We start from the raw sequence: 24,380 nt of genomic DNA on the forward strand, positions 1-24,380 counted from the left end.
ACAGTTTAGGATTTGTCCTCTTTTCTGAAACAGAAAATAAAGCTGGCAAGTCAGTTCATGTGTTTATTGAGTGCTTACAGTGTATAGAGTATTGAACTAAGCATTTGGGGGAGGAAAATATCAAACAGTTTGGTAGATACAATCTTTGCCCTAAAGCATCTAACAGAATCTAGTGGGGAAGATAGACTCTAAATTATAAATTATAGAGTAAGCAGCAGAGTATAATAATATGGACAGTTGTGCTGCGCAGCCAGGGCTGGGGTGACATGGAGTAGTAGATACAGCAGGGTCCTGGGAGTCGGAGGTTATGGGTTCTAATCCTGCTGCCACCTGCCTGCTGTGTGACCTTGGGAAAGTCACTTTACTTCCCTCTTTCAGTTACCTCATCTGTAAAATAGAGATTGTGATTGTGAGCCCCACCTGAGACAGGGACTGTGTCCAATCCAATTTGCTTGTGTCCACCCCAGTGCTTAGTACAGTGCCTGGCACATAGTAAGCGCTTAACAAATACCACTTATTATTATTATTAAGGGTACATAGCCAACTTAATAGGTGAAGCAGACAGGAGGGAGATTGTTGTCGTTGTCTTATGCTGACAAGTTGTGTCCGACCCATAGCAACGCCATGGACACATCTCTCCCTGAATGCCCCACCTCCATCTGGAATTGTTCTGGTACTGGATCCGTAGAGTTTTCTTGGAAAAAATACAGAAATGGTTTACCGCTGCCTCCTTCCACACAGTTAACTTGAGTCTCCGCTCTCGACTTCTCCCCTGCTGCTGCTGCTCAGCACAGGGGAGTTTTGACTTGTAGCAGATTGCCTTCCACTCGCTAGCCACTGGCCAAACTAAGACTGGAATGGACAGGTGGACAGACCTCTGCTTGACTCTCCCTCCCATAGTCGAGACTGGTAGAGGACTGGAACTCTCCAGGTGTGCCCCTGAGAGGTGAGGAGGGAGATTAGGGTGGGAAAATGAGAGGTCTGTTGGAGATGGTTTCTTGGAGAAAATATGATTTTAGTAGGACTTTAATAATAATAATGGCATTTATTAAGCACTTACTATGTGCAAAGCACCGTTCTAAGTGCTGGGGGGGATACAAGGTGATCAGGTTGTCCCACACGGGGCTCACAGTCTAAATCCCTATTTTACAGATGAGGTAACTGAGGCTCAGAGAAGTTAAGTGACTTGCCCGAGGTCACACAACAGACATGTGGCGGAGCCGAGATTCGAACCCTTGAGCTCTGACTCCAAAGCCCGTGCTCTTTCCACTGAGCCATGATGCTTTAAGGAGAATAGTGGTCTGTCACCACCCAAAATAATTCTTGACCTCAATTCTTTGCCCCTTCTCAAGGTACCTCCCCACTCACGTTTGCCAAAACACTTCCTTCTACACCCATCTAAGCAGTCATCTCCTCCAGGAAGCCTTTCCTAATTCATCTCCCACCTTCCCCAGCACACTGTCCTAACACCCACGTGTACCTGAATGCATCTGACAGTTTATTTGCTATGGATATATATATCCATATCCTGGGTACCAGCGATTAATTGGGTGCATTACTGACATTCATTCTCTCACTCATCTGTCTTCTCAGTCAGCCAATCGTATTTATTGAGTGTTTGCTGTGTGTAGAGCATTGTACTAAGCACTTGACAGAGCACAATATAACAATGAAAAGATACCTTCCCTTCCCCACAGTGAGCTTAAATCTAGAGGGGGAAACAGACATTAATATTAAGGAGTAAATGACAGATATGGACACAAGTAGAGAAGCAGCATGGCTCAGTGGAAAGACCACGGTCTAGGGAGTCAGGGATCATGGGTTCAAATTCCGGCTCCGCCAATTGTCAGCTGTGTGACTTTGGGCAAGTCACTTCTCGGGGCCTCAGTTACCTCATCTGTAAAATGGGGATTAAGATGGTGAGCCCCCCGTGGGTCAACCTGATCACCTTGTAACCTCCCCAGCGCTTAGAACAGTGCCTTGCACATAGTAAGCGCTTAATAAATGTCATCACTATTATTATTATTATTTTTAAGTACTGCAGGGCTGGAAGCTGGAGGTGAATAAAGGGAGTACATCAGGGAGATGCAGAAGGGAGTTGAAGAAAAGGAAAAAAAGAGGGCTTAATTAGGGACGGCCTCTTGGAGGAGATGTGCCTTCAATAAGACTTTGAAGGAGGGAAAGGAATTGTTTGCTGGGAATGCAGAGGGAGGGCATTCCAGGCCAGAGGCAGGATGTGGGTGAGAGTTCTGGGACAACATAGACGAGACCCTTTTCTTCCCCCTGCCTCTGGTCCCTGCTCATTTTAAATTTATCCCTTATTTCCCACCTTCAGTGCAGCTTTTAAAATTATTTCCCCAGTACCTAACAGCTCCAATTCATTCCCTACTTCTGCACACTGCCTGTGGCCCCAGAATCAGTGCCATTTAGGGAATGTGTCTGTTTATGGTTATACTGTACTCTCCCAAGTGCTTAGTCCAGTGCTGTGCATACAGTAAGTGCTCAATAAATATGACAAAATGAGTGAAGGAGGGTAGTGTTGTAAAGTGGGAACTGATGGGTTGTAAAGCTGAAACAGGATGCAAATTTAGAAATGCTTTTAAGTGCCATTTACCTTAACTAAACGTGTCTTAGACTGAGAACTGCCTGTACATGCTTATGTTTCAATTATTGAATTATGAGAAGAACCAGTTAGGAATTATAATATATGGATATTTCCAATAACAATAGTAATAATAATAATGTTGGTATTTGTTAAGCGCTTACTATGTGTCAAACACTGTTCAAAGTGGTGAGGGAGAAACAAGTTGATCAGGTTGTCCCACGTAGGGCTCGCAGTCTTCATCCCCTTTTTACAGATGAGCTAACTGAGACTAAGAGGAGTTAAGTGACTTGCCCAAGGTCACACAGCTGACAAGCGGCAAAGCGGTGATTAGAACTCATGACCTCTGACTCCCAAGCCTGGGCTCTTTCCACTAGATTGTAAGGTCCTTACAGGAGGGAATCTTGTCTACCAACTCTGTCATAGTATATTTGCCCAAGCACTTAGTTCAGTGCTCTGCACAGAGTACACACTCAACATGTATATATCTATAATTCTATTTATTTATACTGATGCTATTGATGCATGTCTACTTGTTTTGCTTTTTTTTCTTGTCTGCTTTCCCCCTTCTAGACTGTGAGACCGTTGTTGGGTAGGGATTGTCTCTTTTTGTTGCCAAACTGTACTTTCCAACTGCTTAGTACGGTGCCCTGCACACAGTAAGCGCTCAATAAATACGATTGAATGAATGAAGCACCACTTGACACAATGCAACACCACTGATTGATTGACATACGATGATGATGATGTTGGCATATGTTAAGCGCTTACTATGTGCAAAGCACTGTTCTAAGCGCTAGGTAGGATACAAGGTGATCAGATTGTCCCACGTGGGGCTCACAGTCTTCATCCCCATTTTATACATGAGGGAACTGAGGCACAGAGAAGTTAAGTGACTTGCCCAAAGTCACACAGCTGACAATTGGCAGAGCTGGGATTTGAACCCATGACCTCTGACTCTCAAGCCTGTGCAACTGCTCTGGAATATCCAATTTCTCTAAACCCACAGCATTTATATACATACCTGTTATTTATTTATTTATATTAAAGCTCATCTCACTCCCTAGACTATAAGTTCTTTGTGGACCGGGAATGTGTCTGCTTATTGTTATATCAGACTCTCCCAAGTGCTTGGGGATTAAGACTGTGAGCTCACCTTGGGACAACCTAATCACCTTGTAACCTCCCCTGAGCATAGAACAGTGCTTTGCACATAGTAAGCACTTAATAAATGCCATCATTATTATTAGTAGTACAATGCTCTGCACAAAGTAAGTGCTCAATAAATACGATTGACTGGCTGCACCCTTCTCTCCACTTTATTTCTCTCACCACTTATTCCTTTTAGAGCTAACATCATTTCAAAATTACTGTCAAATTCCTTCACTGAGCTAATGGAGTTAATAAAAAAGAATCAAAGCGATATTTTGAAATGACGTTGGAACTGTCACAATAAATAATGAAAACAATAGTACTAATACTGGTATTATTACTATGTGCCACGCACCGTACTAAGCACTGGGGTAGATAATAATCACACTGGATATGAGAAGCGGTATTGAATAGTGGATAGAGCACGCGCCTGGGTGTCAGAAGGATGTGAGTTCCATACCCAGCTGTACTACTTGTCTGTTGTGCGACCTTGGACAAGTCGCTTTACTTCTCTGGGCCTCAGTTACCTCATCTGTAAAGTGGGGAATAAGACTGTGAGTCCCACATGGGACAGGGACTGTGTCCAACCTGATTAGTTTGTATCTACCCCAGTGTTTAATACAATACTTGGCACATAGTAAGCACTTAACAAATACTAATTTTAAAAAATCCAAAAAACAGTCCCCATCATCATCATCAATCGTATTTATTGAGCGTTTACTGTGTGCAGAGCACTGTACTAAGCGCTTGGGAAGTACAAGTTGGCAACATATAGAGACAGTCCCTACCCAACAGTGGGCTCACAGTCTAAAAGTCCCCATCCAACAAGGGTCTCACAGTCATTCATTCATTCAATCGTATTTATCGAGCGCTTAAGGTGTGCAGAGCACTGTACTAAGCGCTTGGGAAGTACAGGTTTGCAACATATAGAGACGGTCCCTACCCAACACGGGCTCACAGTCTAAATGGGAGCTCTTAGAACAGTGCTTGGCACATAGCACTTAAAAGATACTGCCATTATTATGATGATGAGAAGCAGCATGGCTTAGTGGAAAAAGCATAGACTTGGGAGTCAGATGTCAGGGGTTCTAATCACGCCTCTGCTGCTTATCGGCTGTGTGACTTTGGACAAGTCACTTAACTTCTCTGTACCTCAGTTACCTCATCTGTAAAATAGGGGTTAAGATTATGAGCTCCACGTGGGACAAACTGATCACCTTGTATCTACCTCAATCAATCAATCAATCGTATTTATTGAGTGCTTACTGTGTGCAGAGCACTGTACTAAGCACTTGGGAAGTACAGGTTGGCAACATATAGAGACAGTCCCTACTCAACAGTGGGCTCACAGTCTAGAAGGGGGAGACAGAGAACAAAACCTACCTCAGTGCTTAGAACAGTGCTTGGCACATAGTAAGCACTTAAATGCCATCATTATTATTATTACAGAAGGTGTACTCCCCCCTCCATTTTCCACGTGAGGAAACTGAGGCACAGGAGATTGTGACTTGCCCAACATTATACAACAGTCAAGTGATGGACAAGGGACTGAAAGCCAGGTTTTCCGATTCCTACATCTGTGGTCCTTCCACCAGATCGCACTGCTTCCTGGCCATGGAGAAGCAGCGTGGCTCAGTGGAAAGAGCCCGGGCTTTGGAGTCAGAGGTCATGGGTTCAAATCCCAGCTCTGCCACTTGTCAGCTGTGTGACTTTGGGCAAGTCACCTCACTTCTCTGGGCCTCAGTTACCTCATCTGTAAAATGGGGATGAAGACTGTGAGCACCCCCGTGGGACAACCTGATCACCTTGTAACCTCCCCAGCGCTTAGAACAGTGTTTTGCACATAGTAAGTGCTTAATAAATGCCATCATCATCATCATGACGCTTCCCAGATCCCTTTAAGGATGAGAATTCATCTGAACTCCCAGATCACGGCAACACAGCAAGCAAGAGTGAATCTCTTACTCTTCCTCAAAGAAAGGGAGAGTCGGCCACTCAAACTTTAAATATTCTGGGGCAAGACTACCAGATTTTGAAAATAGGCAAGGAGAAGAGTAAAATGTGATTTCATATTATTTTATGGGCCTGGAATAGTGACTTTTATTAAGATGTTTGTGTTTTTAAAAGCATTTTTCCTTCTGCTAGTGTCACAGTTTCCCCTCGCACCCCCCGACACCATTTTTTACGTTTCCAAAATTAAAAGCAATTCAGAACTGACAGTTGAGAAGCAAAGGCCATCATTAGCCGGAGGAGGGGCTGCTCATCTACAGGGAATCTGTTGGTGTACTGGAGGAGCTGGAAAAGACACAAAGTGGGAGATGATTTGCATCTTTCCCACCTCTCCCATTCTCACCCTCCTTTCTTCTTTCCTCCCAAACCCCCACCTTTTCTCACTTTCCCTCTCTGAAAAGACGAGCTCATACTATCAAAAACCAAGGCCAAAATACTCGTGAGAACAAAGTTTTTAAATAGAATGAAGAAACATTTCTGCATTGGTGGTTTGCCAAGCTCAAAATGTGAACCACATGTTTCATCTGATTGTTGAAATCGTGTTTTTTGTTTTTTGCCATTTTCATCAAAACCTTTAATGTTGTTTCCACCTTGGGCACAGAACGGTGATAGACAATGGATAAAGCAAAATCACTGTCTCCGGCCCAGTAATCTATACTGAACATATACTTGCACTCTTATTAAACAACGAGCAGTATTTATTGAGCAGTTTTCTTCAGCGCTCTGTACTAAGCGCTTAGGAGAGTACCATACATTTGGTAAACACAATTCCACCCCACCAAGGACCACTTGGTCTGATAAGCAGAATCATTTGGTCTGATAAGAAGAAACAGCGTGGCTCAGTGGAAAGAGCCCGGGCTTTGGAGTCAGAGGTCATGGGTTCAAATCCTGGCTCCACCAATTGTCAGCTGTGTGACTTTGGGCAAGTCACTTAACTTCTCTGTGCCTCAGTTCCCTCATCTGTAAAATGGGGATGAAGACTGTAAGCCACCCGTGGGAAAACCTGATCACCTTGTAACCTCCCCAGTGCTTAGAACAGTGCTTTGCACATAGTAAGTGTTTAATAAATGCCATTATTGTTATTATTATTATTATTATTATTATTATTATTACTAGCAGCAGCAGCAGCAGCAGCAGGAGCAGCAGCAGCATGGCTTAGTGGAAAGAGCCTGGGCTTAGGAGTCAGAGGTCATGGGTTCTAATCATTCATTTATTCAATCGTATTTACTGAGCGCTTACTGTGTGCAGAGCACTGTACTGAGCGCTTGGAAGGTACAAGTTGGCAACATATAGAGAAGGTCCCTATCCAACAATGGGCTCACAGTCTAGAAGGGGGAGACAGACAACAAAACATGTAGACAGGTGTCAAAACCATCAGAATAAATAGAATTATAGCTATATGCACATCATTAATAAAATAGAGTAGTAAATATGCACAAGTAAAATAAATAAATAAATATGTACAAATATATACACGTGCTGTGGGGAGGGGAAGGAGGTAGGGCAGAGGGAGGGAGGGGGGTGATGGGGAGGAGAGGAGGAGTGGAAAAAGGGGGCTCAGTCTGGGAAGGCCTTCTGGAGGAGGTGAGCTCTCAGTAGGGTGAGGTTTCCGCTATAATGGGTAAAATCAATTACAGATAAGAGAAGCAGCGTGGCCTAGTGGAAAGAGAACTAGCCTGGGTGTCAGAGGACCTAAGTTCTCATTCCAACTCTGTCACTTGTCTGCTGTGTGACCTTGGACAAGTCACTTCTCTGTGCCTCAAATACCTCATCTGTAAAGTGGGGATTCATTCATTCAATCTTATTTATTGAGGGCCTACTGCGTGCAGAGCACTATACTAAGCACTTGGGAGAGTACAATATAAAAATAGACACATTCCCTGCCACAACGAGTTTTAGGTATCCTGAATCCCAGACCTGAGTCCTTTCCAATAGGATACGTTGCTTCTCAGGTAGCCCTAGAGAAGCAATGTGGCTCAGTGGAAAGAGCATGGGCTTGGGAATCAGAGATCATGGATTCAAAACCCTGCGCCACCACTTGTCTGCTGTGTGACTTTGGGCAAGTCACTTCACTTCTCTGTGCCTCAGTTACCTCATCTGTAAAATGGGGATTAAGACTGTGAACCCTACATGGGACAACCTGATCACCTTGTATCCTCCCCAGCTCTTAGAACAGTGCTTTACACATAGTAAGCGCTAACAAATGCCATCATCATTATTATTATTAATAACCCTGCTTCTCGACAGAACCAGGCATTAGAACCCATTATTTATTATTATTTGTTATATTTGGCATTATTTATTTTATTTGTACATATTTATTCTATTTATTTTATTTTGTTAATATGTTTCGTTTTGTTCTCTGTCTCCCCATTCTAGACTGTGAGCCCACTGTTGGATAGGGACCGTCTCTATGTGTTGCCAACTTGTACTTCCCAAGCGCTTACTACAGTGCTCTACACACAGTAAGCGCTCAATAAATATGATTGAATGAATTAATAAATGAATGAATGAACCCAGGTTTCCTGACTCTTACCACAAGGCTATGGAAATGCCTTTATTCATTCAATCGTATTTATTGAGTGCTTACTGTGTGCAGAGCACTGTACTAAGCGTTTCACCTAGGCCCCTTCTTGGTACTGAATATACACCTTAGTTGTCTCTATCCAGCTATTCCAAGTGAAGAAATATACACCTTAGTTGTCTCTATCCAGTTATTGCAAGTGAAGAAAGGGCTGGGCTACACCTACTAAGAAATCAATGAGATTTTCACATTTTTTAAAAAATCAAGTGTTCTGTCATTCAGAATCAGACACACAGATGCCCGTATTAAAGTCAAAACTGACATCAACATTTCATATCTTGCTCCAAAGCCATCTACCTGGGTGAGTAGGATGGTTCTGAAGGTTTTAAAACCCTTCTGCCACCACTGTAATGATTTTAGAAAAGAATTCAATTGTTGGACACCAAACTGAAGAGAGAGAAAATGCAATGCCAATCTCTGGGCACAAGTGGGTGTTGGATGATTCATATTGAAATACCATTTATATTTCAACTGTAAATGCTGTGTTTTCTATGAGAATGACATTTTGGAGAAAAAAAACAAATTACTAACTTTTTAAACTAGGCTGCAAGGGAGACTCAGTTTCCTTGCGGGCAGAGAACGTGCCTGCCGACTCTGTTTTATTGAACTCCTCCAAAAGCCTAGTACAGTCTTTACACCCAGTAAGTGCTTAATAAAAATGATTGATTTAAACCCTTTGCTAGACCTCCGGATTCATAATGATGATAATGACAATAGTAATAATTGTGGCAATTGTTAAACACTGATCATTGTACCCTATACTGTATTAAGTACTGGAATCGACATAGGGCAGAAACTATCCTAAGGGGATGCTACATAGAGAAGCAGTGTGGCTTAGTGGAAAGAGCACGGGCTTGGGAGTCAGTGGCCATGGGTTCTAATCCTGACTCCGCCACTTGTCAGCTGTGTGACTTTGGGCAAGTCACTTCACTTCTCGGTGCCTCAATTACTTCATCTGTAACATGGGGATGAAGACTGTGAGCCCCATGTGGGACAACCTGATTACCTGGTATCTACCTCGGCACTTAGAACAGTGCTTGGCACATAGTAAGCACTTAAATACCATGATGATGATGATGATGATTATTATTATTAGGTTTGAGACTGCAAGCCCCCATGTGGGATACAGACTGACCAACCTGGTTATCTTGTATCTACCCTAGCACTTGGAACAGTGCTTGACATATAATAAGTGCTTAAGAAATTCCATTAAAAAAAAGAAAAGAAAAATCAGGTTTCCTGGTTCCCAGATCAGTGTTCATTCCTCTGGACCACGAGCAGGGCTGATATGGCTTTTTCTTTTGTCATTGTGCATGGTTGGAAACGGAGATCAAGTGGAATTGGTTTGGAAATAACGTTTGTCATCCTGAATTTTTTGTAGACTTCTATTATTCCTTCCTTCATTCATTCAGTCGTATTTATTGAGCGCTTACTGTGTGCAGAGCACTGTACTAAGCGCTTGGGAAATGCAGTATTATGTATTCATCCATCCAAACAGCAGACTCTCGGCTCTGACGTTAACTCCAGACCTTGGTGTTAGAATCCTGAAACCTTGAGCTCAGAGGAGGAAACGTGTCTATCGGCTCTGTCATACGGCACTCTCCCAAGTGTTTAGTGCGGTTCTTGGCACACAGTAAGCACTCCATTAGTATTATTGATGGGTTGATTGAAGGGGATGCTTAAAGGGGGCTAGTGTGGGGAAAAGAAAAGCGGGATTGCTGGAAACGGAGGGCTGTAGTCATTTGGAAGAAAACAGTAGAGACGGAACCTGTCAGGGAAGTGGAAACAGGTGGAGGAGAAGGAGGGAAGTTCCCCCTAGAATCTTAGCTTGTTGCGGACATGGAGTATGTCCGTTTATTGTTGTTTTGTACTCTCCCAGGTGCTTAGTACAGTGTTCTGCACACAGTAAGTGCTCAATAAATATGACTCACTAAAATAGGAAGGCTCTCAGACTCCAGAGTGTCAACAGCAGCTATAGTGCCCTTAACTGAAGTGGAGAGGAAATCGAGACCTCCGCGTGTCTGTCCATGAGATATCCGCCTGAACCTGCTAGACTTCAAATCCCTTTTCATTCATTCATTCAACCGTATTTATTGAGCGTTTACTGTGTGCAGAGCACTGTACTAAGCGCTTGGGAAGTCCAAGTTGGCAACATATTGAGACGGTCCCTACCCAACAGCGGGCTCACAGTCTAGAAGGGGGAGACAGAGAACAAAAGAAAACATATTAACAAAATAAAATAGGATAAATGTGTACAAATAAAATAGAGTAATAAATACATACAAACATATCTAATAATAATAATAATAATGGTATTTATTAAGCACTTACTATGTGCAAAGCACTGTTCTAAGCGCTGATATATACAGGTGCTGTGGGGAGGGGAAGGAGGTAAGGCGGGGGGGATGGTGGGGGAGGAGAGGGAGAGGAAGGAAGGGGCTCAGTCTCCCTTGAGTCAGGGATTGAATCATTTAATTCTACTGTACTTTCCCACAAGCCTAGTATTGTGCTCTGCACCCAGCACACTATAAACTCCTTGAGAGCAGGGTTCATTTCTACTACGTGTATTATACTCTCCCATGTGCTTAGTACAGTGCTCTACAAACAGTAGTCTGTAAGCTCCTAGAGGCCAGGGGTTCTATCTACTAGCTGTGTTGTAATAATAATAATAACAATAATGATGGCATTTGTTAAGCGCTTACTACATGCAAAGCACTGTTCTAAGCGCTGGGGAGTACATGAGTTGTAATCTCTCATATACTTAGTACAGTCTTCTGCCCACGGCAGACTGAAAGCTCCTTGAGGGCAACTTGTGTCTACTAATTAATTGATTCATTTAATCATGTTTATAGAGCGCTTACTGTGTGCAGAGCATTCATGCATTCATTCAATCGTATTTATTGAGCACTCACTGTGTGCAGAGCACTGTACTAAGTGCCTGGGAAGTACAAGTTGGCAACATATACAGACGGTCCCTACCCAACAACGGGCTCACAGTCTAGAAGGGGGAGCGCACTCTACTGAGTGCTTGAAAAGTAGTCTCCCAAGTGCTTAGTATAGTGGTCTTCAGAGTACGTGCTCAATAAATAAGGTTGAATGATGCCATTAATAAAAAAATCCAGAAATAAAAATGTTTCTATTCAAACTTCACACACTGAATCAGCAAAATACCTATGATACCGACAGTTAAGAAAAAGTATATTACCTCCATGCAGGATCTTAGACTCATAAAAGCAAAAAGAACATTTGATTACCCCTGCTGGTATTTATTACATTCCCTGCAGCTAGGAAGAGGGCTGTAGTTCAAACTGATTGCACTGTGGAAACCTAGATCGAGTCAGCAGGATCTTATAGTCACACATTCAGGAAAAACCACTTTGTAGGAAGCATCTTCCAGCACGGCACTGAATTAACTTCACCACTACTCATGTGATACCAAAGGAAAAGAACACATGACTACCAGCATGCTGTGACACCCAATTCTGTCATAAGATATGGTTTTTCTTTTTTTTTTTTTTTTAAGGTATTGTTAAGGATTTACTGTGTGCCAGGGACTTCACTACGCACTGGGGAAGAAACAGGTAAATAGAGCTGGACATGGTCCATTGTCCCACATGGGGCTCATGGTCTTAATGATAATTATCACAATAAGAATAACTGGTATTTGTTAAGTGTTTATGAGGCAGCAGGCACTGTACTAAGCTCTGGGGTAGATATAAGCACACACCCTCCGCTCCTCTGCCACTAACCTCCTCACTGGGCCTCGTTCTCGCCTGTCCCACCATCGACCCCCAGCCCACATCCTTTCCCTGGCCTGGAATGCCCTCCCTCCACACATCCGCCAAGCTAGCTCATTTCTTCCCTTCAAAGCCCTACTGAGAGCTCACCTCCTCCAGGAGGCCTTCCCAGATTGAGCCCCCTTTTCCCTCTCCTCCTCCCATCCCCCCCGCCCTACCTCCTTCCCCTCCCCACAGCACTTGTACATATTTGTAAAGATTTATTACTCTATTTTACTTGTACATATGTACTATTCTATTTATTTTGTCAGTGACATGCATATAGCTATAATTCTATTTGTTCTGACGATTTTGACACCTGTCTACATGTTTTGTTTTGTTGTCTGTCTCCCCCTTCTAGACTGTGAGCCCGTTGTTGGATAGGGACCGTCTCTATATGTTGCCGACTTGTGCTTCCCAAGTGCTTAGCAGAGTGCTCTGCACACAGTAAGTGCTCAATAAGTATGATTGAATGAATGAATGAATGAATATAAGATCATCAGGTTGGACACAGTTCCTGTCCCACATGGGTCTCACATTTTAATCCCCAATTTACAGACAAGATAACTGAGGCACAGAGAAGTTAAGTGACTTCCCCAAGGTAACACAGTCGATGAATGATAGAGCCGGAATTAGAACCCAAGTCCTCTGACTCTGGCCCATGGTTTTTTCACTGGACCACACCGCTTCTCATGTTTTCAATACAGGATTTATTACATAGCGCAATGGAACAATTAGGGAACATCCTTCCCACAGCACAAGTCAGTGCAAAGTAGATGTGAAGAAGAAAGTGGGAACATGAACATCCAAATGTGAGGCTGCCGTGTGACTGACCTTGGGCAAGTCATTTCACTTCTCTGTGTCTTGCTTACCTCAGCTGAAAAATTGAGATTAAGACTACAAGCCCTGTGTGGAACAGGGACTGTGTCCAACCTGATTACCTTGCATCTACTCCATTGCTTAGTACAGTGCCTGGCACCTGGTAAGCATTTAAATGCCGTTAAACAAAAAAAAAAATACAGTTTTGAAAGTGAGGAAAGTCATTGTCTGTTGGCTATGAAGAGGGAGGGCGTTCCAGGCCAGTGGCAGGATATGGGGGAGAGGTCGGCGGTGAGATAGATGAGATTGAGGTACAGTGAGTAGGTTGGCACTAGAAGAGCAAAATGAGTGGTCTGGGTTGCAGTAGAAGAACAGTTAAATCGCCCTGGGGAGATAAGCTTCAGTAGCAAAACACCAGGCTATCAAGGAGACTCCATCCCGTCCTGCCTTCCACCAACCCAGCGGGGACGGGGAAAAGATAACTACCCCCACAGCACGAGCCCTGGGAAAACTGGTGGCTGCCACAGGTGCTTCTGTGGCTACGGTGTGTCCTGAAATCTGAACCCCGAAGAGCCTGGACTTCTGCTCTTCCACAACCAGTCCTCTACTGATTTTGGGTTTTTTTTTTTCTCCATTTGTCCTCGTCTTGTATATTGGCTTACTGTTTTAATGTTTCATCACTCATTCATTCAATCATATTTATTGAGTGCTTACTGTGTGTAGAACACTGTACTAAGCACTTGGGAAATCCAAGTCGGTAGCAAATAGAGACGGTCCCTACCCAAGAACGGGCTCACTCCCAACGTGTCTGTCTCAACTCTCTTCCCCTGACTTAGATTCTTAGGTTGTGATCCCCTTGAGGGTCCCAAGACCACGTCTAATCCTCCCTTATGCAATATTTCTTAGTGCTTAGCACAGTGCTCTGCACACAATCAGCAATTAATAGTGTTATTATAACTATCAGACACTTTTTCATTCCTGTCTGGTATTATTCCCTGATTCGATCCTTATAAAGCATTCGCCAGAGAGCTCAAAACACCAAGAATAATTTCTACGATGCCCAGATAATGCTAAACAGTAACAATGGTTGCTATTCCTGGAACTTGATATCAGTCGGGTCAATCGATAGTATTTTTTGAGGATCTACTGTGTGCAGAACTCTGTGCTAAGTACCTGGGAGAGACGACAGAGTTAGTAGAAATGGACCCTGCCCTGAAAAGGTTTGCAGTCATGTGCAGAGTACCATACTAAGTGCTTGGGAGAGAACAACAAAAGTAGTAGTACAATGGACAGTCTAGCAGGAACCAAATCAACTCATAAGCCTATCCACATCTGGTAGAGAACGCTTCCTGATCTATCGTAATAAATACCTTTCCTTTCACTGGAAAGAAATCACATAAAAATGAACAGCTAAAATTAAGTTGTGTCCAGATCACATTCTTCTTATAAGGCCTGTAATTAATCAAGTTTTGCAGGAATGGACCAATAAAAGAAGGATCTCCCTATATAATTATAATAACAACAAAAATGGTACTTGTTAAGTACTTACTATGTGCCAAGCACGGGGGTAGATATGAGTTAATCAGGTTGGACACTGTCCCTGTCCCACATGGGGCTCACAGACAAAATCCCCATTTTACAGATGAGGGAACTGAGGCCAGAGAAGTTAAGTGACTTGCCCCAAATCACTCAGCAGGCACTTGGCAGAGCCAGGATTAGAACCCAGGTCCTTCTGACTCCCAGCCGGTGCTCTGTCCGCTAAGCCATCCTGCTTCTCCACATCAACAGCAAGGCTGGAGAAGCAGTGTCGCTCAGTGGAAAGACCCCGGGGTTTGGAGTCAGAGGTCACGGGTTCAAATCCCAGCTCCGCCAATTGTCAGCTGTGTGACTTTGGGCAAGTCACTTCACTTCTCCGGGCCTCAGTTACTTCATCTGGAAAATGGGGATTAAGACTGTGAGCCCCCCGTGGGACAACCTGATCACCTTGTAACCTCCCCAGTGCTTAGAACAGTGTTTTGCACACAGCAACTGCTTAATAAATGCCATTTTTTAAAAAACTGGACATTTTATTCAGATGGTCTTGAAGAGATGATGCGCAAATGTTACTTCAGTTGGAAACTTTTAAGTTATTCATGTACTTACACTCGGCATACTTTTGAAGCTGAGAAAACTCAGATGGACTGAGATTAACCCACTTCTCCTGACTGGTCATTTTGAGGCTCCTGTCTTCTGTCACATATCAGTGGACGATGCTCTTCATTACAGACCAATGGACTGTGCCGTTTGTCAGAATTCTGCAGTTCAAGGATTCCCCATAATCCAGTGGCATCAACATTTAGCGTGGGATATCGGTTCAACAGTCAGTATGACAGCTCTGCTGCGGGGAGCTTGTGGCTTCCACTTTGGAGGAAAGCACTGAAAGATGACAAATAGAAAGATTTGTATTGTTACTCAAAGACCACTGACATTGCTAATTGACAGATAACTGTTGAAACAATGTTAAATATACTTCCATGTTCAATTTAGGATTAAATGAATAATCTGTGGAGCAAAAATGCAGGGAGGTGGGCTACCATAATGTACCTTTTTGTCTGAATAGGATGGGAAAGCGCGTACACTGCTAAAAGTTGCCCTTTTCTCTCCATCCAAGCTGCTGCAATGTTGATTTGAGCACTTATCCTATCCTGCCTGGATTACTGCATCAGCCTCCTTGCTGACCTCCCTGCCTCCTGTCTTTCCACACTCCAGTCCATACTTCACTCTGCTGTCCAGATCATTTCTTTAAAAAATGTTCAGTCCATGTTTCCCCACTCTTCCTGAGATGTGATGTGGCCTAATGGAAAGAGCACAAGCCTAGGAATCAAAGGACTTAAATTCTCTGCCACTTAACAATAATAATAATGGCATTATTAAGCACTTACTATGTGCAAAGCACTGTTCTAAGCACTGGGGAGGTTACAAGGTGAACAGGTTGTCCAACAGGGGGCTCACAGTCTTAATCCCCATTTTCCAGATGAGGTAACTGAGGCCCAGAGAAGTGAAGTGACTTGCCCAAAGTCACACAGCTGATAATTGACGGAGCTGGGATTTGAACTCATGACCTCTGACTCCAAAGCCCAAGCTCTTTCCACTGATCCACGCTGCTTCTCGACTACTCTTTGGCCTTGGGCAAATCACTTCACTTCTCTGGGCCTCAGTTATCTCATGCATAAAATGGGGATTAAATCCTCTCCACTAATCCCTCATTTCTTCTTTTTTTTTAATGGTATTTAAGTGCTACGTGCCAGGCACAGTATGGAGCCTTGGGTTAGATACAATTTTGTCAGGTGAAACACGGTCCCTGTCGTTCATGGGGCTCACAGTCCTAGTCCCCATTTAACAGATGAGGGAACTGAGGCACAGAGAAGATAAGTGCCTTGCCCAAAGTTGTACTGCAGACAAGTGGCAGAGCCCAGATTAGATCCCAGGTCTTTCTGACTCAGTCACCTGGCTTCATCCTACCGTGGCTCAGTGGAAAGATCACGGGCTTGGGAGTCAGAAGTCATGGGTTCAAATCCCATCTCCACCAATTGTCAGCTGTGTGACCTTGGGCAAGTCACTTAAATTCTCTGTGCCTCAGTTACCTCATCTGTAAAATGGGGAGTAAGACTGTGAGCCCCAAGTGGGACAACTTGTTCACCTTGTATCCCCCCCTAGCACTTAGAACAGTGCTCTGCGCATAGTAAGCGCTTAACAAATACCACCATTATTATTATTATTATTATTATTATTAAAATGGGGATGAAGACTGGGAGCCCCATGTGGGACAACCTGATCATCTTGTATCCTCCCCAGTGCTTAGAACAGTGCTTTGCACATAGTAAGCACTTAACAAACACCATCATTATTGTTATTATTACCTCACTGATCTCCTAAAACCCAGCAAGGTCACAATTGTTCCTTTAATGCAAACCTACTCACTACTTTGATATTCTTCATCTCTTCACCAACCCCCAACACACACCCTGCCTCTGGCCTGGAAATAATAATAATAATAATAACAATAATAATAACAATAATAATACTAACAACAATAATAATAATAACAATAATAATAACAATAATAATAGTATTTGTTAAGCACTTACTATGTGCTAAGCACTGTTCTAAGCACTGGGTGGGATACAAGGTGATCAGGTCATCCCACGTGGGGCTCACAGTCTTAATCCACATTTTACAGATGAGGTAACAGAGGCTCAGAGGAGTGAAGTGACTTGCCCAAAGTCACACAGCTGACAAGTGGTGGAGCAGGGATTAATCCCTCCTGCTTCATATCCAACAGACCATCACAATCCCCACTTTCAAAATCAGCGTGTCTCAGTGGAAAAAGCCCGGGATTTGAAGTCAGAGGTCATGGGTTCAAATCCCAGCTCTGTCAATTGTCAGCTGTATGACTTTGGGCAAGTCACTTCACTTCTCTGGGCCTCAATTACCTCATCTGCAAAATGGGGATGAGGACTGTGAGCCCACTGTGGGACAACCTCGTTACCTTGTAACCTCCCCAGCGCTTAGAACAGTGCTTTGCACATAGTTAAGCACTTAATAAATGCTGTCATTATTATTATTATTATCTCCTCCAAATGGCCCACACTAAGCCCTCATTTTCTCTACTCCCTTTCCCTTCTGTATCATCCTTGCCCTTAGATTTTTACCCTTTATTCACCCCATCTTCAGCCTCACAGCACTTAGGTACCTCTCTGTAATTCATTCATTTGTAGTCAGTCTTGCCCTAGAGTGTGTAAACTCCTTGTGGGCAGGGTGTGCTACCAACTCATTCATTCAATCGATCGTATTTATTGAGTGCTTACTGTGTGCAGAGCACTGTACTAAGTGCTTGACTATTATAGCAGACACTCCCAAGCATTTAGTGCAGAGCTTTACCCATAGTAAGTGCTCAATAAATCTGAACAATTGATTCCATGGAAAGTGAAATACCAGGCAGTCTTCAGATGTATGACCTAACTGAGTCCTGAGAACTGTAAGTGAAATACTTACAAGTCAGAACTAATTTACTTCTAAAAAAAATGCTCTCCACGGTGATTGGTTCCTTAGCCTAGGCCGCAAAGTCTGTTTTAACCAAAATTACCCAGAATCGGGTACCCAAAAGCTATCAAATAATACAGCTGCGTTGATGCAGTTATATTGTCAAAGAGGTTCTTTTCTAGGGTATTTATCAAGCACTTGATATGTTCTAGGCACTGTACTAAGCACTGGGGTAGATATAAACTGTTCATTCATTCATTCAATCATATTTATTGAGCACTTACTGTGTGCAGAGCACTGTACTAAGCGCTTGGAAAGTACAGTTCGGCAACAGATACAGACGGTCCCTACCCAACAATGGGCTCACAGTCTAGAAGGGGGAGATAGACAACAAAACAAAACAAGCAGACAGGTAATCAGATTGGACACAGACCCTGCCCAGATAGGGTTCACAATCTTAATCCCCATTTTACAGATGAGGTAAGTGAGACACAGAGAAGCTAAGCGACTATCCTGGAGCTCCCACCATAAAGGAGGATAGTGTTGCAAAGTAAAAACTGATATATCGTAATGCTGAAACAAGGCAGGGAGTAAGCAGTGTTGCAAGTGCACTTGTAACTTCAAGTGTCAAATTCAGACTGATCTGTATTTATATGTGTACATCAAAAGTCCAACTCAAATCATTCCATTATGGATACATATTCATGGTGGTATTTGACCAACTGATTATATTTTTAAATCATATTTCTCAATATATGAGAATATGAGAAGTATGAGAAGTGCACACTGTTTTGGTCTTCTTTCGGATCTTAGGAACACATCAATATTCCTTACCTTTTTATTTCCTATGGGATCCTAGTTTTCATTAAGCGTTATTCTTTGTTATTCATTATTCTTTCACATAAGACTTTAATTTCACAGAATCAACTAAAAGTACTTACAGGGGTAGAAGTGTAAATAGCAACAATAGTAATAATGACAAAGAAATATGCTAATGTTCACTTAAATTTTTATTAGCTTGGCAAATTTTGAAATGGATTCTTTAATCCACCTGAGAAAATCACATTTTATCTTTTAAAACATTAGGTTTTCCATACCAATGTATGTTGTATAGGAAACCCATGTTAAGCAATCAATAATATTCATTGAGCACCCACTGTGTGGTGCACACTGTGGTAGACACTTGGGAGAGTTCAGTAATCTGACTAAACACGACCCCTTCCTTCAAAGAGCTTACACTCTAGCAGGGAAGGGAGACACTAATATCATTTACTGTTAGTAGGAGGCAGGATAAGGGGATAGAGAAAAGGATTTGTGCCCTTTTGGAAATGACTTCTCAGCATAAACAACTTCTAAAAGATTATTTATAGCATTGTTTAAAACTCAGATTGACCAGAAACACAAATTTTTAGTTTTATCACAAGTTCAGGACTGGATTTTCTCCAACCGACGGTAACCTAATTTGCATTCAAATGAGGAGAATTTATAAAGTCATGGCAACATGCTACATTTTGAATTATTTTTGAGGTCTGAGGACTGATGATTGCAGAATGAAAATGTCTGAGAAGCGATTCAGTCCATGCCCTTCTGAGACTTTCCAACCATTCAGACCATGTTCTCCTGCAATTCTGCCAGCACAATCTAACGCTTTTGGAGAGGACAGGAAGTCGAAGAAAATCCAGGTTTTTTTCTTTTTTTAAAAAAAATTATTCATGATAAGACAGCTGGGTAGGCAAAGAGGTCAAATGAGCGAGGAAATGAGAAGAAAAACTCCAGAGGAATTCCAGCCAAAGTAGTTCCAAAGATTAATTCATGTGTTAGACAAGTAGCAGGGCTGGATTAGAAACCAGGTTCTTCGGACACCCGGGCAAGTGTTCCATCCACTAAGCCATGACCATGACCTCCTTGAGCCCAGGAGCATGGCTGAGCGAAAAGAGCCCTGGCTTGGAAGTCAGAGGTTGTGGGTTCTAATTCCGACATCGCCGCTTGTCAGCTGTGTGACTTTGGGCCAGTCACTTCACTTCTCTCTGCCTCAGTTACCTCATCTGTCAAATGTCAAAACGTTATTATCATTTAGCATTATTCTTTATTATTCATTATTCTTTCACATAACACTTTTATTTCACAGACTCAACTAAAAGTACTTACAGGGGTAGAAGTGTAAATAACAACAATAGTAATAATGACAAAGAAATATGCTAATGTTCCTCATTATGTTACCTCATCTATCAAATGGGCATTAAGACTGTGAGCCCCACGTGGGACAACCTGATCGCCTTGTATCTACCCCAGCGCTTAGAACAGTGCTTGGCACATAGTAAGCGCTTAACAAATACCATTATTATTATTATTGTTGTTGTTGTTATTATTGTTATTATTATTATTATCTAAATGTTGCCCTCTTGTCCTGGATATGCCTGGCAGTAGGGAGAAAACTAAAACAGTGGAAACCCCTGGAAATCAGGAAACACGTCTTTTGGTTCCAAAGTAAAGTACTCTCCCAAGCACTACAGTGCTCTGTATACAGAAGTGCTCAGTAAATACAATTGACTGATTAATTGGAAATTACAATCATCACCCAAGATGGCTTTCCCTTTCCCCAGAAAACTAGGCCAAATCTGTGTTCTGATTCCCAGGCCAGAGCACATGCAAGACCTAATGGAGGTAGTGAAGTAGTGTGCCCTACTGGAAAGAGTTCAGGACTGGAAGATAGGAAAACCAGCCAGGTTCTGATCCCCACTCTGCCATCGGTCTGCTGTGTCACCTCAGAGAGATCATTTATTTTAGATCATTCTAAAATAGAGATCATTCTATTTATTTTATTTTGTTAGTATGTTTGGTTTTGTTCTCTGTCTCCCCCTTTTTGACTGTGAGCCCACTGTTGGGTAGGGACTGTCTCTATATGTTGCCAACTTGTACTTCCCAAGTGCTAAGTACAGTGCTCTGCACACAGTAAGTGCTCAATAAATCAGGCAAATATCAGGCAGAAACTCCTCACCCTGGGCTTCAAGGCTCTTCATCACCTCGCCCCCTCCTACCTCACCTCCCTTCTCTCCTTCTACAGCCCAGTCCGCACCCTCCGCTCCTCCACCGCTGATCTCTTCACAGTACCTCGCTCTCGCCTGTCCCGCCATCAACCCCCGGCCCACGTCCTCCCCCGGGCCTGGAATGCCCCCATTCCCTCTGCCCCTCCGCCAAGCTAGCTCTCTTCCTCCCTTCAAGGCCCTGCTGAGAGCTCACCTCCTCCAGGAGGCCTTCCCAGACTGAGCCCCTTCCTTCCTCTCCCCCTCGTCCCCCTCTCCATCCCCCCATCTTACCTCCTTCCCTTCCCCACAGCACCTGTATATATGTATATATGTTTGTACATATATTTTACTCTATTTATTTTATTTGTACATATCCATTCTATTTATTTTATTTTGTTAGTATGTTTGGTTTTGTTCTCTGTCTCCCCCTTTTACACTGTGAGCCCACTGTTGGGTAGGGACTGTCTCTATATGTTGCCAATTTGTACTTCCCAAGCGCTTAGTACAGTGCTCTGCACATAGTAAGCGCTCAATAAATACGATTGATGATGAATAAATACGATTGATTGATTGATTTAGCTTCTCTGAACCTCAGCTTCTTCATCTGCAAAATGGGAATTAAATACCTCCCTCCCCTTTAGAATGTGAACCTCATATGGGACAGGGACTACGTCTGATCTGATTGCATTATAGTTACCCTAGTGTTTAGCACCGGCTAGCCACTTAGGGGGAACTTTGTGAATGGCACAGTTATTACCACCAAGTGACAAAACTCACTGCACATTAGTCATCAATAAACTACATGCCTGAAGCGGTTATGTTTCTGGTTAAATGCTTGATTTGAGGCTGCCCGGGACATTTAGGCAACACCCGCTGAGCTGGGTCAGAACTTCCCAAGCACTTAGTATAGTGCTCTGCACACAGTAAGCGCTCAATAAATATGACTGAATGAATGAATGAATGAACGCATGGATTTGGCCTGCAGTGAAACCAACTTTCAAAGGTTGCTGACTTTGCTCAAAGATCTCTCTGGCCATCTCCCCTTGCTCTGGTGACTTTAGTCAGGACAATATCGTGTCCAAGGTGAAGTGAGGGGTGAGAGAGGCTTGTGTGTAAATTCAAATCCATTCATACCCAAAAGATCTAATCAAATGGTATTTATTAAGCACTTACTCTGTGCTGAGCGCTATCCTAAGTGCTCGAGAAAGTACAATTTGACAAAGTCCTTAGACAAGATCCTTGCCCTCAGGGAGTTAACAGTTAGAAATCCTGATGACTATATGTTCCACTTTTTTGTGTGTGTGCCCTGGGGTACTTGTTAAGCTCTTACTATGTGTCAAACACTATTCTAAGCACTGAGGTAAATACCAGTGAATTAGGTTGGACATAGTCCCTGTGTTCTGTTGTAGGAATAGGCCAGAACCAAATGAATCATTTTGAGGACCTCAGGAAAGGAAAATTAGCATTCATAAATCTGAAAATATAAGGAAATCTTTGCTCAGCAAAGCTTGGACTAAATGATTGTTAGGCATCCAAAGCAACAGCGACTGAACTCTGGGGTAAATAAGTAATAAATCACTCATATTTTGGGTATTCAAAAATAAAACTGACCTGATTTGCACGGTAATCTTATTTATCTTTAAGGCAAATGATTGTCCTAGGTAATTTTCCAGTAAGTTGATTTTAATTACTTTGAGAAATTTTTAATTAAGATTGATTTGCATTGTTAAATGAAATAATTAGCCTTGGCTGAACTGAGTGGACAATTTCCAAACTTGCCTGAGATTTGGGGGCTGTTGTCTCAGCTTCAGCCAAGCATGTACCATTTTGCCTCAGGGCTGCGGAAACAATCCAGAAGGAGGGAATGAGAGCAATATAAACTTGCATTTCCTAAGAAAGAACTGGACCTATTATTTCCACTATTGTTTTAATAGTGGTGCCTCTACACAGCTCTCCTTATCTCTCCACAGGTAAGCTATAATTATGGTATTTGTACACAGGAACTGTACAAAGTGCTGGAGTGGAGACAAGCAAATTGGGTTGGACACAATTCCTGTCCCATGTGGGGCTCACAGGCGCAATCCCCATTTCACAGATGAGGTAACAAGCACAGAGAAGTGAATAAACTTGCCCAAAGTCACACAGCAGACAAGGGGTGGAGCCGGGCCCGTTCTCTTATCCACTAAGCCACGTTGCCCACTGGGCCTGGTTTCTAATCCCGGCTCCACCGTGTATCTGCTGTGTGACTTTGGGAAAGTTTATTCACTTCTCTGTGCCTGTTACCTCATTTGTAAAATGGGAATTGAGACTAGGCCTAGGGGCTGTGATGTTGTCCCAACTTGTACTTACCAAGCGCTTAGTACAGTGCTCTGCACACAGTAAGCGCTCAATAAATATGATTGATTGATTGATGTTGGGAAGCAACCTGGCCTAGTGGAAAGACCATGAGCCTGGAAGTCTGAGGACCAGAGTTCTAATCCCAGCGCCAGCCTGTGGTGTGACCTTGGGCAAGTCACTTTACTTTTCTTTAGAGGTGTTCCTGTTGCTGCTTCTACTAAACTTACCACCACAACAAGAAAGCACAAACAATAAGAGAAGCAGCGTGGCTCGGTGGAAAGAGCCCGGGCTTTGGAGTCAGAGGTCATGGGTTCAAATCCCAGCTCTGCCAGTTGTCAGCTGTGTTACTGTGGGCAAGTCACTTCATTTCTCTTTGCCTCAGTTACCTCATCTGTAAAGGGAGATTAAGACTGTGAGCCCCAAGTGGGACAACCTGATCACCTTGTAACCTCCCCAGTGCTTAGAACAATGCTTTGCACATAGTAAGTGTTTAATAAATTCCATTATTATTATTATTATTATTCTCTTTGCCTCAGTTCACTCATCTGTAAAATAGGATTTCAGTGCCTCTGTTCCCTCTAATTTAGCCTGTGAGCCCCATGTGGGACCTCATTATCTTGTATCACCTCAGTGCTTATTAAAGTGCTTGGCACATAGTAAACACTTAATAAATATTATTATTATTACTTATTATCAGTGAATTAATTCCCAGCTTCAATTATCCCAGGTCTCTCTGAAGAGACCTGGGGGTCTCCAATAAGAGGTGAAAAGATCCAGATGAGTGGCTTTCTGACTGTTAACCATTTGAAGTCTACCCCCTCTAACCCTTCTTCCCCACTAAAATCCCTGCACCTAAAATGAAAAAATTTGTATCACTTCCATCTCCCAATTTTGCAGGGAAAAATCCTGAATTTTTATAGTTGTTTCTGTTGCTGCTACTACTAAAACTACCACCACAACAAGAAATTGGTTGTGGGATTGGGATGATCCTAAATAAACTCATCTTTCTACTTTTCAATGCCCCTCTCCCATTCCCGTTCCGCTTACCTTTT

General features: G+C 42.9%; 1 protein-coding gene across 2 annotated transcripts in view; it reads right to left on the reverse strand.

Moving 5' to 3' along the window:
- DGKB (diacylglycerol kinase beta) overlaps positions 1 to 24,380 on the reverse strand; it is a 690,045-nt gene that overhangs the window by 609,789 nt on the left and 55,876 nt on the right. For both annotated transcript variants that reach the window (XM_038767652.1, XM_038767643.1), the window contains exon 2: positions 15,086 to 15,358. In XM_038767652.1, coding sequence (XP_038623580.1) covers positions 15,086 to 15,155 — 70 coding nt within the window. In that variant the 5' untranslated portion in view covers positions 15,156 to 15,358. The remainder of the gene's footprint in view (positions 1 to 15,085; positions 15,359 to 24,380) is intronic.

Source organism: Tachyglossus aculeatus, chromosome 2 (genome assembly GCF_015852505.1).
Source record: "Tachyglossus aculeatus isolate mTacAcu1 chromosome 2, mTacAcu1.pri, whole genome shotgun sequence".
Classification (NCBI taxonomy): Eukaryota; Metazoa; Chordata; class Mammalia; order Monotremata; family Tachyglossidae; genus Tachyglossus; species Tachyglossus aculeatus.